The 13,520-nt window shown below is 48.1% G+C and overlaps 1 protein-coding gene across 1 annotated transcript; it reads left to right on the top strand.

The window, feature by feature from the left end:
• The first annotated feature begins 9,508 nt into the window (after positions 1 to 9,508).
• LOC101755044 (gibberellin 2-beta-dioxygenase 8) lies at positions 9,509 to 12,959 on the top strand. The gene is made up of 3 exons (XM_004953120.4): positions 9,509 to 10,149; positions 11,209 to 11,542; positions 12,250 to 12,959. Exons 1-3 carry the CDS (start codon positions 9,668 to 9,670, stop codon positions 12,478 to 12,480), a joined length of 1,047 nt encoding a protein of 348 aa, XP_004953177.1. The 5' UTR covers positions 9,509 to 9,667; the 3' UTR covers positions 12,481 to 12,959.
• The last annotated feature ends 561 nt before the right edge of the window (positions 12,960 to 13,520 follow it).

Raw genomic sequence — 13,520 nt, 5'->3', positions numbered from 1 at the left:
CAAGGAGAAATGGGACCCAGCATGCTTCGGGAAGCGTGTTTAAGCCTATCTCTTCGTCCCATGCTAGCATTGAGTTTTTCATGCCTTCTCTTTCTTCCACGCCAGCAGAAATCCGATGTCAGCTAGCTCTGAGCTCGTGCCCCCGTTGGAGGAGGCCTAGCTCCATGGTCCAGGCTGCTGCGGCGGGCAAGGTGTCCCTGTTCGTGACGGACGGAACTACTGGTCTCTGCTTGTACAGTAGACAGTAGTATGTTGCGATCACGAGTTCGCAACCACGATTTTGACTTGCGGCCGTGAATTGCTCATAAAGTCGCAACGTTGACGTCTTATTCATCAGTGTGGAAAGTGACTATGATGTATAGTATGTTTGCAGTGTCCTTATTCATGACACCGCGTTGTACAGGTCAGACTTAAGAGGCAGCGATCACGTTACTTTTCATAGAGGAAGCATACACACCTGACGCGTTTTTCTTTTCACGTATACAGAAATGCCTTTTTTTTTTAAAAAAACTCGTACAGAGAAATGCTTTGCTTGCTGCCAGCCCAAATCGACTATGAAATGCTTTTACTTTTCGTAGTGGGCTGGCTGGGGGAGAGTGAGTGACAAGTGATCAAGCCCAATTCGACAATGCAACTGGCCCAATCCGTCTGCACGCCCAACGGCCCAAATTTGGAGACCTCTGCGAGCCCAGCTTGCCGTACACACAATCAGCAGCTACCGAGCAAGGCAAATGCAACACCATGATAGAGTATCCCTCTGTCTATTTGAATTTCACGGCAACACCATGATAGAGTATCCCTCTAACTCGGGCCTCTCGACGGGTGGTGGTTGGTCGTGCTCGCACGCAGGGCCCGACGTCTATGCGGACAAGACACTGGGACTGGATGCCTGCAGAGGCTGTTCCAAAGCGATCAGGAAGCCCCAGAATAATATCTCCGGTTTTCTCCCTCTCGATGGGGTCGTTGTTGGTCGTGCTCACAGGGCCCGACATCTATGCCGACTATGCGGACAAGACACTGGGACTGGATGCGCCAGCACGCTGTTCCCAAGCGATCAGGAGGCCTAGAATGTATATCTTCTTCTCCGGTTCTCCCTCTCGGTTCAGCTTAAGCGATGGCGGCAAATACTAATCAGCGGAACTCCGTCCCTCGTCGCAAACAATGTTTTTAATTCGTCCAGCTAATCGCGATTAATTGTGATTAGCCGCCCTCATACCGACAGGAACCACCGATCCGACTTTCCCGACTAGAAAACTGGTTCGTCCGACTAATCATCGACTAACCATGATTAGTCGAGGACAACTAGGTTTGAGGGGGCAATTTGCAGGAGTGAAAAACACATGTGCTTAGATTGTTTTAGACTGTCGTTTGGGCCTATTAGGTTTAAGATATACACCTCCACGGTAAGATTGCAAGATCCAAGAGTGTGGGACAAGAAACTGTTGTTAAGGTAGGTATTTCACAAATCAAAACTCACGACTAATTTACCACCTAACCATCAAAATTATCTTAATCATAACTTTATATTATATACTAGTATATCGGTCCCAGTATATAGAGTATATAGGACGATTAGGACCGAATAGTCTCGAACTAATCAGGTGGAGCAATGACTACCACTAGGTTCGATTATACGATTGGAAAACATTGACCGCAAAAAGGTTAAAGGGCATCGGGATCCTGTTCCATTCGGGTAACGATCGCGACTCAACTTTTGCCCTGACGAGCGGACCGCGCGCGGATGGAACAGACAGGAGGCTGGGGCTTTGAGTTTCAAGTAGTCCAGCATCGACGAGGCATGACATGAGCACGGAAGAGGTGCTCTCTGTGCGAGGAGAGGAGAGTAGTGATGACTGATGAGATAGCTGCCAGCTGAACCATATGCAATTATGCATGCCTGATTCCAAGCTCCAAAGATTGTGCAAGGCTAAAGAGGCTTTTTGTGGGCTACGAGCCTACGACCAAGCCGTAGATGCCCCCACGTTTTGTTCTCAGTTGGAAGAAGGTACTATTTGCTCCTGCACACGGGAGCTAGGGAGCACTCGTGAATTGGCGCCGCCTACAAGGAAACACGACGATTGGCATAGAGTAGTGTGTTCAAGCAACTCCAACAGAGTTGCTATCTGACTCTCCGAGTTAAAATTTAGCAAGTTAATAAGAAAATCGTGGTCCAACAAAGTTGCTATCTGGCTCTCCATCCCATCCGACTTGCCAAACTTCCCCTCAGACTTACCAAACGTGGCAAGCCAATTTACCTTACCAAAGTGTGGATCCCACGTGCAGTAATGGAGAAGATGTTGTGGTACAAAATAGACAGGTTGTTGGAGTGAATGAAGAGTGTGGATTTTTAGAGAGGAAACTAACTATTGGGATTTGGAGAGTGGGGGATAGATAATCTGTTGGAATGAGCAACTCAATATAGAGAGGAATCTTTTTGCCAACTTAGATAGAGAGTAAAAATAGGTAGTCTGTTGGGGATGTCCTTGGAACCGGTAAGGACAACGGTTGGAATGCCATGACTGTATTTCTAGCATACAAATATAGTGTTGCACCAGCACTCCACTGCAGCTCGTGCAGTGCAGAAATACATACAAATATAGTGCTGCACCAGCACTCCACTATAACTCGTGCAGTGCAGGCGTGTAGGCTAAGGGGGAAGAACGGGATTTGTTACCATTAGCAATAATGCGGAATTACCTCCACGAATTTGATCTAGTCGACACAACGTATCAGCTGACTGTATGATGATGGAACCTGCCCAGAAGATTACGCGATCGTATCATATCGTATCGTAGGTCTTGCTATTGGCCTACTATAGTGGGCTGGCCGGACTGACAGCCATTGCTCGATTCCATTCAACCTTCCCAACACATGCTGGGAACTGGTGTCAGAGACCATCTCTTCAAGGCAACCATATAAGTATGAGTGTAGAATGTTGCACGTGAAGTGTGTCTATATGTAAGTTCGTAATACTGTACTTTCATAGGAAAGTCTATCTTAAAAAAATGTGACTCTTGGTAAACTTCCCTGTAGTAGCAGCCAGTCGGAGCACTGGGTGAACCATGCACCACTAACAGAGGGTTACCTACTTTAATTAGCTTCACGACTCTACAAATCAGACAGTACGTACCAGTTGACCCCATAAATGGACGGGACGTAGGTTACGCAACGGCCACTCTTTTTTCACCAGCTTACCAGCGTGCTGGGCTTTACCCAGACAGAGTGCGAGATCCACCGATAGTTCGGTTCCAACAGCAAAACTTTGCTTCCCCGGAGATCTCGTCAGTTTCTGAAGCTGCGCAGTGGGATAACCGGATCGGGGCACGTACGTCGTATCGTTATCTCTCCGGCAGCGAGAGATCGAACTGACGGCCTGCCACCGGAGAGACCACTCGATTGGTTGACCAGTCTAAGGGAGTCTGGTCCGCGGTGCTGTCTCTGAGCCTCTGAAACTGAAACTGAAAGCCGTAGTGGCGAGGAACCTGTTCTTCTGCGCTGCGACTGCGATCGCTTACTCTCTATGTAGCATAGAAGTGCTAAAGCGTATCTGATCTAGAAACTAGAAACCATTCCCTTCATCACATCTCGCGCATTCATGGATGACGCTTACGCGTGTTTAACTATAGTCACTAGTCAGGACTCAGGACTCAGGAGACTAGCATCACGCCCCTGCTATCGGTTGCGGTTCTCTTTCCTGCACTTGGCGTAGTTTTTCAATAATGGCATTGGCGGTTGATAGAGCAGTCGTTATATAGGAGTGTTTTGGAATTTTTTTAATAGCATTGCACTTTGCTCCTTTTTTTCAGATCAACATGGTGATTTTTAGGCCACGAGAGTTAAACGCGAATCTTCTTTTATTGGCCAAATACTAAGATCATAGTAAGAAAAAAAAAAGATAAACTGGGTTTTATGGAAACAATTAAAAAATAGTAACATATGTCAGTGATTAAACTTTTGAAATGTTGAGTGCTACGTCTTTTTATTCACGTAGTTATTACTTATTACCTCCTTTGAGACTTGAAATCAACCACACGTTTGGAAGAAGGGACAAAATCGATGTTAACAAAAGTTCTGCGAATAGCGCTATGCATACATGTATGCATCTATGTTATACGGCGAAGAGCAACATCAGGAAATCTATGTTAACAAAAGTTGATGAAGAAGGGGGGAGGCCCGATGCTACCCATTTGATCTAGATCCGACGGTTCAGAACCCGCTTGTTTCGAGCCTTAGAAACACTCGGGTGTGTTCAATGATCTTTAGACACAGCGCTATGTAGTATATACGTCGAAGCATCGATGCTAAGCACGTGAATCCCTGTGCAGATATGTATGTATTGGAAAAGCTAAGCAGATCTTTGCACGAGTCGCGATCCGCACAGTTCCGCACGCGGCGTGTGACCACATCACATCCGGGTATCTCCTGCCCGGCCTTGACCCCAGCGCTAGCGACAGGGCGCGACCGCGCGAGTTCTGCAGCGACACACACAAAGAATCAGCCGTTTGCCGACATCAGAGAAAGGTGATTAGTACTTGTTAGTTTCATTGCCGGGTTCAGGCCTTTTCGATCAGGTGCGGCATGCTGCCGCGAGAGGATTGCACACTGGCGACGTGCACGCACACGCATTGTGCTCGAATTTCTTGCTTTGGTCACACGCACTCACTGCTCCATCGTTTTTTGCCGCCACCACACAGCTCCTCCGGCTTCGGGGGCACTGTTCCGTTGGGATCGCGAAACGAGAGCGGAAAGAAGCTGGTAGCATATATGCGGCGGTCCCTGGCTGCTGGCTCGGTCATCGGGAGCCGGAGCTGAGGAGGGTTTCCTGTCTTGGGGTCCGGCCGCACGCATCGAAAGGCCAGCGCGCGCCTGCCGACCTCGAGAGAGGGAGAAGCAATCGTCCTTCACGTCCAAATGACAGGCGGCCGGGGCGCGCGCGTGCGGGCAGCTGCGGGAACCAAGTCGATGGCCCGCGTAACGGTGATGTGATGTTGACATGTATGGCGCGAGAATAGCTAGCGCCCTCGCAAGATGGATCGTGTTTTACCGGTTCAAACTACGATCGATAATAGCCAGTGCATATGCTAGCTGCTAGTTTATTGTACGGAACTACAGATCAGGGCTTGGTTGGTAGCTAGAATTAGCAGTGTAATGCTCGTACTCCAGAGTCCAGATTGCATCCCCAAACAACCTTTCACATCGTACTATTGCTTGAGCAAGGATCCACACAAGAATGAGGGCCTTTTTCAGAGTCTATTTTCGTCTATTCCGATATGGGCATATGGCCGATTCATGCCTAGAGTCTGCAAAGACTGCATTACATCAAGGAGGGAAAAAAGTGTGTTCAAAACGTGAAATAATTAAACTTCGAGACATGCCTCAATAAATGAGGGCGGAATGGATGAACAGTTTTCCTGTTAGGACATTGTAACATGGCATGCTGTGATCGATCCTGGCAAATGAGATGGATGCTTCCAGCTCCTTCTAGCTCATGTTTTGTTTAATTTTACGAGAATTAATTATTTGGCAGCAGCAGAAGGAAATAAAGCTGGCCAGCTGATGACAAGACGAGATCGAATTAAACGCGTAGAATATGCGCTGCCCACGCGTGATCCGATGCGTGTGAAACCGTTGAAATCTTGCTCGATCAGTCGATCTGAAAAAAGAAAATGTTAACCTGACAGGGAAACCATTGGATTTTTGTGCCAAATCTCGGACCGGCCGGTAGCTTAGAACAAAGTTTAGTAGGTACTGCCACTTTGGGGCAGGAGTATATATTAGATAGTGTTTGGTTCGTGCTAAGGTAATGTAAACGCAAAGGAAATCAGATTACAGTGTATTTGGAGGTGGAATAGGTGATTGCCCTCTTTGTTTGGTTGCACTCTGGTAACGTAATCAGATTACTGTGTGAGTGCTATATCTGATTACGGTGGGGGAGGAGGGGTAACAAACTTGTATAGATATTATTTAGGTAAGGGATTCGATTACAGTGTCAATTGATTACAAACCACCGCAACCAAACATATGTAATGGGATTTGTTACCTTCAGTAATCAGATTACGTTACATTTGAGCTAACCAAACACTACCTTAGTGTAATGTAAAGCTGGTCTCTTAGAAAGTTTGTCTGGCCTTCCGGACGAGGAACAAACTGCCGCCCTTCACATTGCTTTATTCTTCAGGGTTGAAAAGAGCGGACTACTATATAGTTCAACAAACCTTTTTTTAAGCCAGCACCGGCGGTCCGAGCATCATCAGTTTGGTTTTGACCTACAGAGCCTGCAGCAAATATATTAAGGCATTCTTTGACTATTATAATAAGGCATTTTCTGTCATGAAATATTTCGGTAGGATCTAGGGTTGTTTGGATCATGTATTTTGTGAAAACCAGATTCCAGAACACTCGTTTTAAACCAACAACCCTAAAAACGTTGTTTGGATAGACTAACAAACTCGCATACAGACAAAACTGGGTTCCCACAAAACCTGAATTTTAAGTTTTACCAAAAACGAGTACTTGTTGTTTTTAACAAAACTACTTTTCCTTATCCTCATCTTGATGAGTTTTTTCGGCCTCACGTTCGGAGTACAATGATAGGATCACCAGTATTTGTGAAAGCATCAGTTTATTTGGCGCAGCCAAACACGGCGTTACTAACAAACATTTCCAGTTTTTTTTACCCAAACAAAGAATTCTAAAAAACAAAGGCTAACCGAATAACAACTTAAAACCAGTTTTCCTAAAAAGCCTCTTAAAACCTGTTTTAGTAAAACTAGTTCTATTTTTTAAGATCCAAACAACCACTTGTCCACAAATATAAGACATTCTTGGGCCTCGTTAATAAAGAAAAAAAGATTTTCTACCTCTACCGCTACTCCGCTAGTCATGCATAGTGCATGCTTGGGTCTAGACGTAGGGCTATCAAGTCGGCACAACATGTTGAGAGCATCGTGCTAGCCGCGTAATGCGGGATTTCATATCTATCTTTTTTAGATAGATAACTAAACATCTATAACTCAGTAGTAGTCCAATAACTGGTCCACAACAGCCCAACGTACTATTTCAACATTGTTGAGTAATAATGTTGGTGAGTGTAAAAAAAGTTAAAAATGTTGGAACATATAAAAAAATGTTGACTAACATCAAGAAACGTTGGTAATAATTAAGCCAGACTTTTTGTAAAAAAAAAAAGTTGATGAATGTTAACAAATCTTGATGGACGTTAAAAAAGTTGTACATGAGTTTAATATGAGCTTAAAGATGAGTTGCTTATCTACCTTCCGTAAGACATATAGGAGCCCCCACATAATGCAACATGGCACGAGAGGGCTAGGCGCCATCGCGGCATGGCCCAAGTCCCGCTCCACCCCTAGTAAAATAGTTTTTAATTTTAGTAGGAAAATTTAATATACTCGCTTTGTCCCTTGATCTAAGGCATATTTTGATATTTTTTCAAATGTAGATTTTAACCTTTAATTCCTAATATTGTTAGTTGCTAAAATTAATCAGTATTTCATAAAGGTATTATGATCATGAGTATGTTGATGTAAATTTTACATACTAAATATGTATATAATTTGATTAGTTATCAATCGGCAAACTTAAATGTCAAAATAAAGTAGTGAGGAGGGAAAATGCTAGTAAAGTACCTTCCCCACCAAAAAAGATAATGTACTTCATATGTTGATTAATCCTCTCTAACTGGCATCATAGACGGTGATAGGAAATTGATGCATGGTCGACATATGTAGGTAGGAATCCTTATTAGCGCAGATCGATGCACCTAGTTTAGCAAAGCTCCAGCACAAAAGATATGCGGATTTCTTAGAGCTAGGTATTTGCAGATTCAAGAAATCTTGGATCTATAATTGGTGGTACATCGAGAGCATATAGATGTTTTTTCTCCTTCTTTCTAATTTTTTTCCTATCTACTTTCCTCTTTCACCTTCATTTTCTATCTTGTTCTTTTCTTTTGTTTTTGTATCACGCCACTTTCCTTCACTAAAATTATATCCACTCATATTACTCTTTATCAGCTTTTTTTTCTTTTTTAACAAAATTTTTTTTTAGAGAACTTGTTTGAATAGGTTTGGTAAATAACTTGTTTGAAGAAGTTTCCAAGAGAGTTTGTTTGGAAAAACTAGTTTGAAGCAGATTTTCTAGAAACCTCATGCAAAGAATTTTCTTTTATAGTTCTCCTAGAAAGGTTCTATTAATTTTGCTTGAGAAGTTTTGTGGAACAAGTTATCCTAAAAAATTAGCCATAAAAAATGCATGACTAAATTTTACCTTATAAAAATGGAAATATGTGAAATGGAAAAAAATGTGAAAAAATGTAGGTTGTAGGAACATCACGCCTTGGGAGGCTTCCTAGCGCGTGCTAACCAGCACGTCCCATATGTAGGCCTACTGACTAGACATGAGGTAACGGTATGGCATTATTCTGGAGAAGAGGAGTAGCAAACTTTTGAGAAAACATTGCGTGTTTTTTCTCTTTGTTTAAAAAAACTGCCATGCGGCGTTGTGCCTGTGCTGCCGTTGCAACCACCGAATCTAGTATTCTAGCTCCTCAAGCCATGCCCCACCCAGCCATGGTGCCCCAAAAGGAGCAGCATGCAGCAAAGGCAGCATGGTCCCTTGTCTGTTGGGACTCAAATCCCTTCCGAATCAGTGTCACAAACCCAATAGAGAAGCTCAATGATCAACCTGTAGTACAGGCACACCGCCGCATGGCAGGACCCTGTCCACTTCCATCTGCATTATATTGGCTCTCTACCTCTACATGTACATACCCATGAATCATTTTGCGGCTCTCAGAGGGAGAGATCGAGTAATCTAAGCGAGTATGCGACTACATACCCGGTGACTAGAGTGGGGAACTGGGGAATGTGCCACGGGACCATATCGCAGCAGGACTACGGAGCGGCAGGTCTGCATGCCTCCCGGAGGAACACGCAGCGGGCGGCCATGACCTGCTGCCCATGGAGTCCGGGGCCCGACGACAAGGCTGTACGCCACTACACCCTTCGAGAGAAATCCCTGCTGCATGCCTAGTTGCCCATACGTACGCGCACACGTACTCTGTCAGTATACACCCAACCCGTACGTACCAGTACTGACAACAAATTAAAATACGCTGTCTGCGTCGCCATGCACGCCCGCGTCGCTTGCTCGCCGTCGTCGTCGCCGCCGGCCCGGTCAAAACAGACTCGGCGCGTCGACGTCCCTACCGCCTCCAAGTGTCGGCCTTCGCCGGCGCGCGCCTCCTCTAATTAATCACCACTGGTGTGGTGGTGTCTGGTGGCAGCTTCACGCCTCGCCCTCGCGCTCCGATCGGGCCGGACCCGCCACGCAGAGGTTAGTTAAAGCTTCGTCACCACGAGTGCGCGCGCGTATCAGCTGCGTGCGCGTGCTGTGCGACGGTGCACTCCGCAGGCAGCCAAGCCACCGCGTCGCCCTCGCCCCTATATATAGGGGAAGCTTCTTCAGCTTGTGTGCAGGACGCTCGCAGCCTCGCACAGTCAGGCAGGCAGGCACAGGCTGACAGGCGCACAGCTAGCTCCCGATCAGCGCAGCGCTAGAGCTTCCGTCCGCGTGCGCACACGCAGCTCCAGCGAGTTTGAACCTTGCACACAGCCTGTTCGTTCGACCGGGAGCCAGCCAGCCAGCCATGCCGGCCTTCGCGGGGAGCGCAGCGGAGCCGCCGCTGGCGGACAGCTACCACGCGCTGCTCCGGCGCCACGGCGGCGGCGACAACGACGATGGCGCTCACACGGCAGCAGTGCCCGTGGCGGAGTGCGAGCTCCCGATGATCGACGTAGGGTGCCTGACGCGCGACGGCGGTGGCTCGGAGGCGGAGCGGGCGGCGTGCGCGGCGGCCATCGCGCGCGCCGCCGAGGAGTGGGGGTTCTTCCAGGTGCGCAACCACGGCGTGGCCCCGGGGCTCCTGGACGCGATGCGCCGGGAGCAGGCGCGCCTGTTCCGCCTCCCGTTCGAGGCCAAGTCCACGGCCGGCCTGCTGAACGACTCCTACCGCTGGGGCACCCCGACCGCGACGTCGCCGCGGCAGCTCTCCTGGTCCGAGGCTTTCCACGTCCCGCTCGCCGGCGTCTCCGGCGACCGCTGCAACTTCGGCGACCTCACCGCACTCAGGTTCGTACGTACAGGCAGCATCACTCCACTCCACTCCACCCCTCCCCTAATAAGCTAGCGAGAAGTACCGTGCTTTTTTCTCATTTTTGTGCATAGTTTACCGAGCGACGACGAGCTTGCTCGCTCTGGGCGTTGGACATGTGTCCACCCTGATTCCGATTCTGCCGTTTCATCTCGTGCAAGTAGCTATTAGATCGATCGAACTGGTGTGTTCTGCCGACGCACGCGAGCATTTCTCAAGTACCAGGAATGATACCCATCGGAAAAATATTTTTCCCGTCCTAGAGCTAAGAGAGACCTGGTAATTAAAATACGATTCCATCTGCCGGGTCGCATGACTGCGACGCGGGTTATTGGTGCGGTTGCGGCGGAATAATTACCAGGACACGACGTAACCCGACCGGGAAAAGGAGAGGCGCTTCAATTTACGGCGGTTGTAAGCTGGCCTGGCAGCATCACCTTTTCTTTGGAGCCTTCTTGCTACGGTTTACTACTAGTCAGCAAGTCGGTGCAAAGTAGTTGGGCTGTAACTCACGTCTGATGTGGAAAATGCAACGGCCGTTGAGGCTCATGCAATCGTCCTCGTCGCGAGTACAACTACATGATGGATTATTGTGCATATCGCGGCTAACAATCGGTGCTCCTTTCACGGGTCTAGTGATCAGGGAGGAAAAGGATTAAAGTTAATGAAACATCGATGGACGTCCCTATATTTATTTTTTTATTAGTTTATGTTGCGTCATGGAAAAAAAAAAGTACTTGTGTGCTATCTAAAATAGTATACGTGTGATCCCTACCAAATGTCTGAATCTTCTATTTTTTTTAATATTCGAATTTGTTTTATGATTGGGCTGGAAGGGACTTTTCTAGACTTGTAGTCTCAAGTTGCATATATAGAAATAAAATTAAAATAGGGGTGAAATAATAATTGAAGTCTTCAGGTCGGCACAACAATATCTATAGTTTACACACGATGCTATCGTCCCATCATCATATATAATCAAGCAAAGCTGAGCCACGGGTTGTCGTTGTGCCACCGTCGCCGCCGCCGCCGCACAGGGACGTGACGCGGGAGGTGGCGGGCGCGATGTCGAAGCTTGCCGGCACGCTGGCGCGCGTGCTCGCCGAGGCGCTCCTGGCGGGGCGGCGCCCGGCCGGGGAGCGCTTCCCGGAGGGTTGCGACGAGACGACGTGCTTCCTCCGGCTGAACCGGTACCCGCCGTGCCCGGTCTCCCCCGACGCCTTCGGCCTGGTGCCGCACACCGACAGCGACTTCCTCACCGTGCTGTGCCAGGACCACGTCGGCGGCCTGCAGCTCATGAAGGGCGCCAGGTGGGTGGCCGTCAAGCCCATCCCCGGCGCCCTCATCGTCAACATCGGGGACCTGTTCCAGGTACACACCCATCACGTTGCTTTGTTTCCCTTCTGCACATGCCGATCGGTCGACGACGTCGTTCTCCCCTCCGAGGTACCTAGTAAAGCCTGACTAGCTACCTTGCTTTGTGCACGAAAAGCTAGGATCACATCGGCCACAATATACTTTCCTTTCTCTCTTTATCAGTGGCTGCCTGTCTGCGTGCAAGTACAGAATCCAGCATGAACATATTCCTTTGACTCTTCAAACTTGAGGCCTTGCCGCGTCAGACACGCACGCAGCCGCGCAAGGAGCTACGTGTACTTGCCTGCGCTGTTCCGGCGCGTACTGCATGTACCGCGGCTAACCAAAAAGTTTAACCAGTTCTAGGGACAGCAAAACATCGCAGTACGAAAGCTGACCTGTCCATGCATGCTACACTCACATCGCCACATGGTGTATTGCAGCTTTTGCGAGGGGAACCAATGGGAGATCACACCAGTACACCTACTATATGGAGTACTAAAGCGAATTTGCCCTTATCCATACAGAGAGATCACACACCCGACTTACTTTCAATGTAGTACTGATAATGAAGATCAGATTATATTACTAGGATTAATTGAGTAAATGTTTGCCGTACGCATGCTTCTCTTTTACAATCTGTCAGCATCGTGCATGCATTGTAATCCCAAGGTGGCCTCTCTTAGTCTTTGTTCTTTTTCTTCGTTGCGTTATTTTTGAAGGCTTGGAGCAACAACAGATACAAGAGCGTGGAGCACAAAGTGGTGACCAACGCGACGACGGAGCGCTACTCCGTCGCCTACTTCCTTTGCCCGTCCTACGACTCGCCCATCGGCACGTGCGAGGAGCCTTCTCCTTACAGGACGTTCACGTTCGGGGAGTACAGGAGCAAGGTGCAAGAAGACGTCAAGAGAACCGGGAAGAAGATCGGGCTCCCTAATTTCCTCGTCTAGATCTGCATGTGGCCTGCAAAGCGCTTACGCACAACCCGGCCATGGCGCAAACTACCACTGCCGCCGCCGCGCCAGTTGACAATACATGGCGTTTTAGACAAAGAGAATAAGCCAAAACAGCTTGTTTTGTTTTGTCCAATGAACGTCAGTGTAAGTTTCTGGTCCTTGTCAAAGCGTGTTCCTTTCTGTATGCCAGCATTGTACAGTGGAGAGCGCAGTGTGATTGGTACATTAATTAATTAGTTAATTACTAGGTTGTAGCTTAATTGGATGTAGCTAGTAGCTAGCTACTACGAGGAAGTACGTAGTAGGATCGAGGGAGCGTGCACCTAGGATAGCGATGTGTTTTCCTGTCTATTTTCTTCTTTAACCATATCCTTCTGCTAAAACATGTTGCATTGTATGTTGATGACAATTTCTATGTCTGTGCATGTACAAGGAGTACTGAACCTAGTATATACTTATGTTAGCTTGCTCTATTGAGTACTGCTTCGTCCGGACACAAAAACTGCCTTGTCGTTCAAAAGTGAACACTTTGGATCGGCTGCAAATTGGTTTTAACGGTTCCCCGGCTTGCAAGAATTATCTTATGGCACAGGAAGTAGAACAACAATTCTCCCACTCATAATTACTAAGGATCCGCAACAGAAAGGCTGTATTGCTCGCACGTTGCGATCATGAAATATGTATACCATGGTTAAGAAGTGGAATTCGTGTTGGACCCTGTGCAAAAGTGTCGGAGATTGTCGAAGAAGTGGCCGAGTGGTAGTGCCGGCAGCTGCAGATGCTTCTACGCATACAAAGTCCACGGCAAAGAGCTCGGCAACCCGCGCGCGCGGCGCGGCACCCCGCGCCCGATCCCGGCAGCTAGCCTTCCCGCACCTATAGACCGTGTCCAAAGAAACCGGTGATCCCTGTACCTCCTCTCTGTTTCTGCCCGATCCGAGTAGAGGCCGTCCGCCCGACTCCCTCGACGCGGGGCGCACCGCGCACGCGCGCCTCCGCTCCGGGGCTGACCCGCAGCGGCCGCTCTCCGGCGG

Source organism: Setaria italica, chromosome I, assembly GCF_000263155.2.
Source record: "Setaria italica strain Yugu1 chromosome I, Setaria_italica_v2.0, whole genome shotgun sequence".
NCBI lineage: Eukaryota > Viridiplantae > Streptophyta > Magnoliopsida > Poales > Poaceae > Setaria > Setaria italica.
This window is presented reverse-complemented; position numbering and strand designations above follow the sequence as displayed.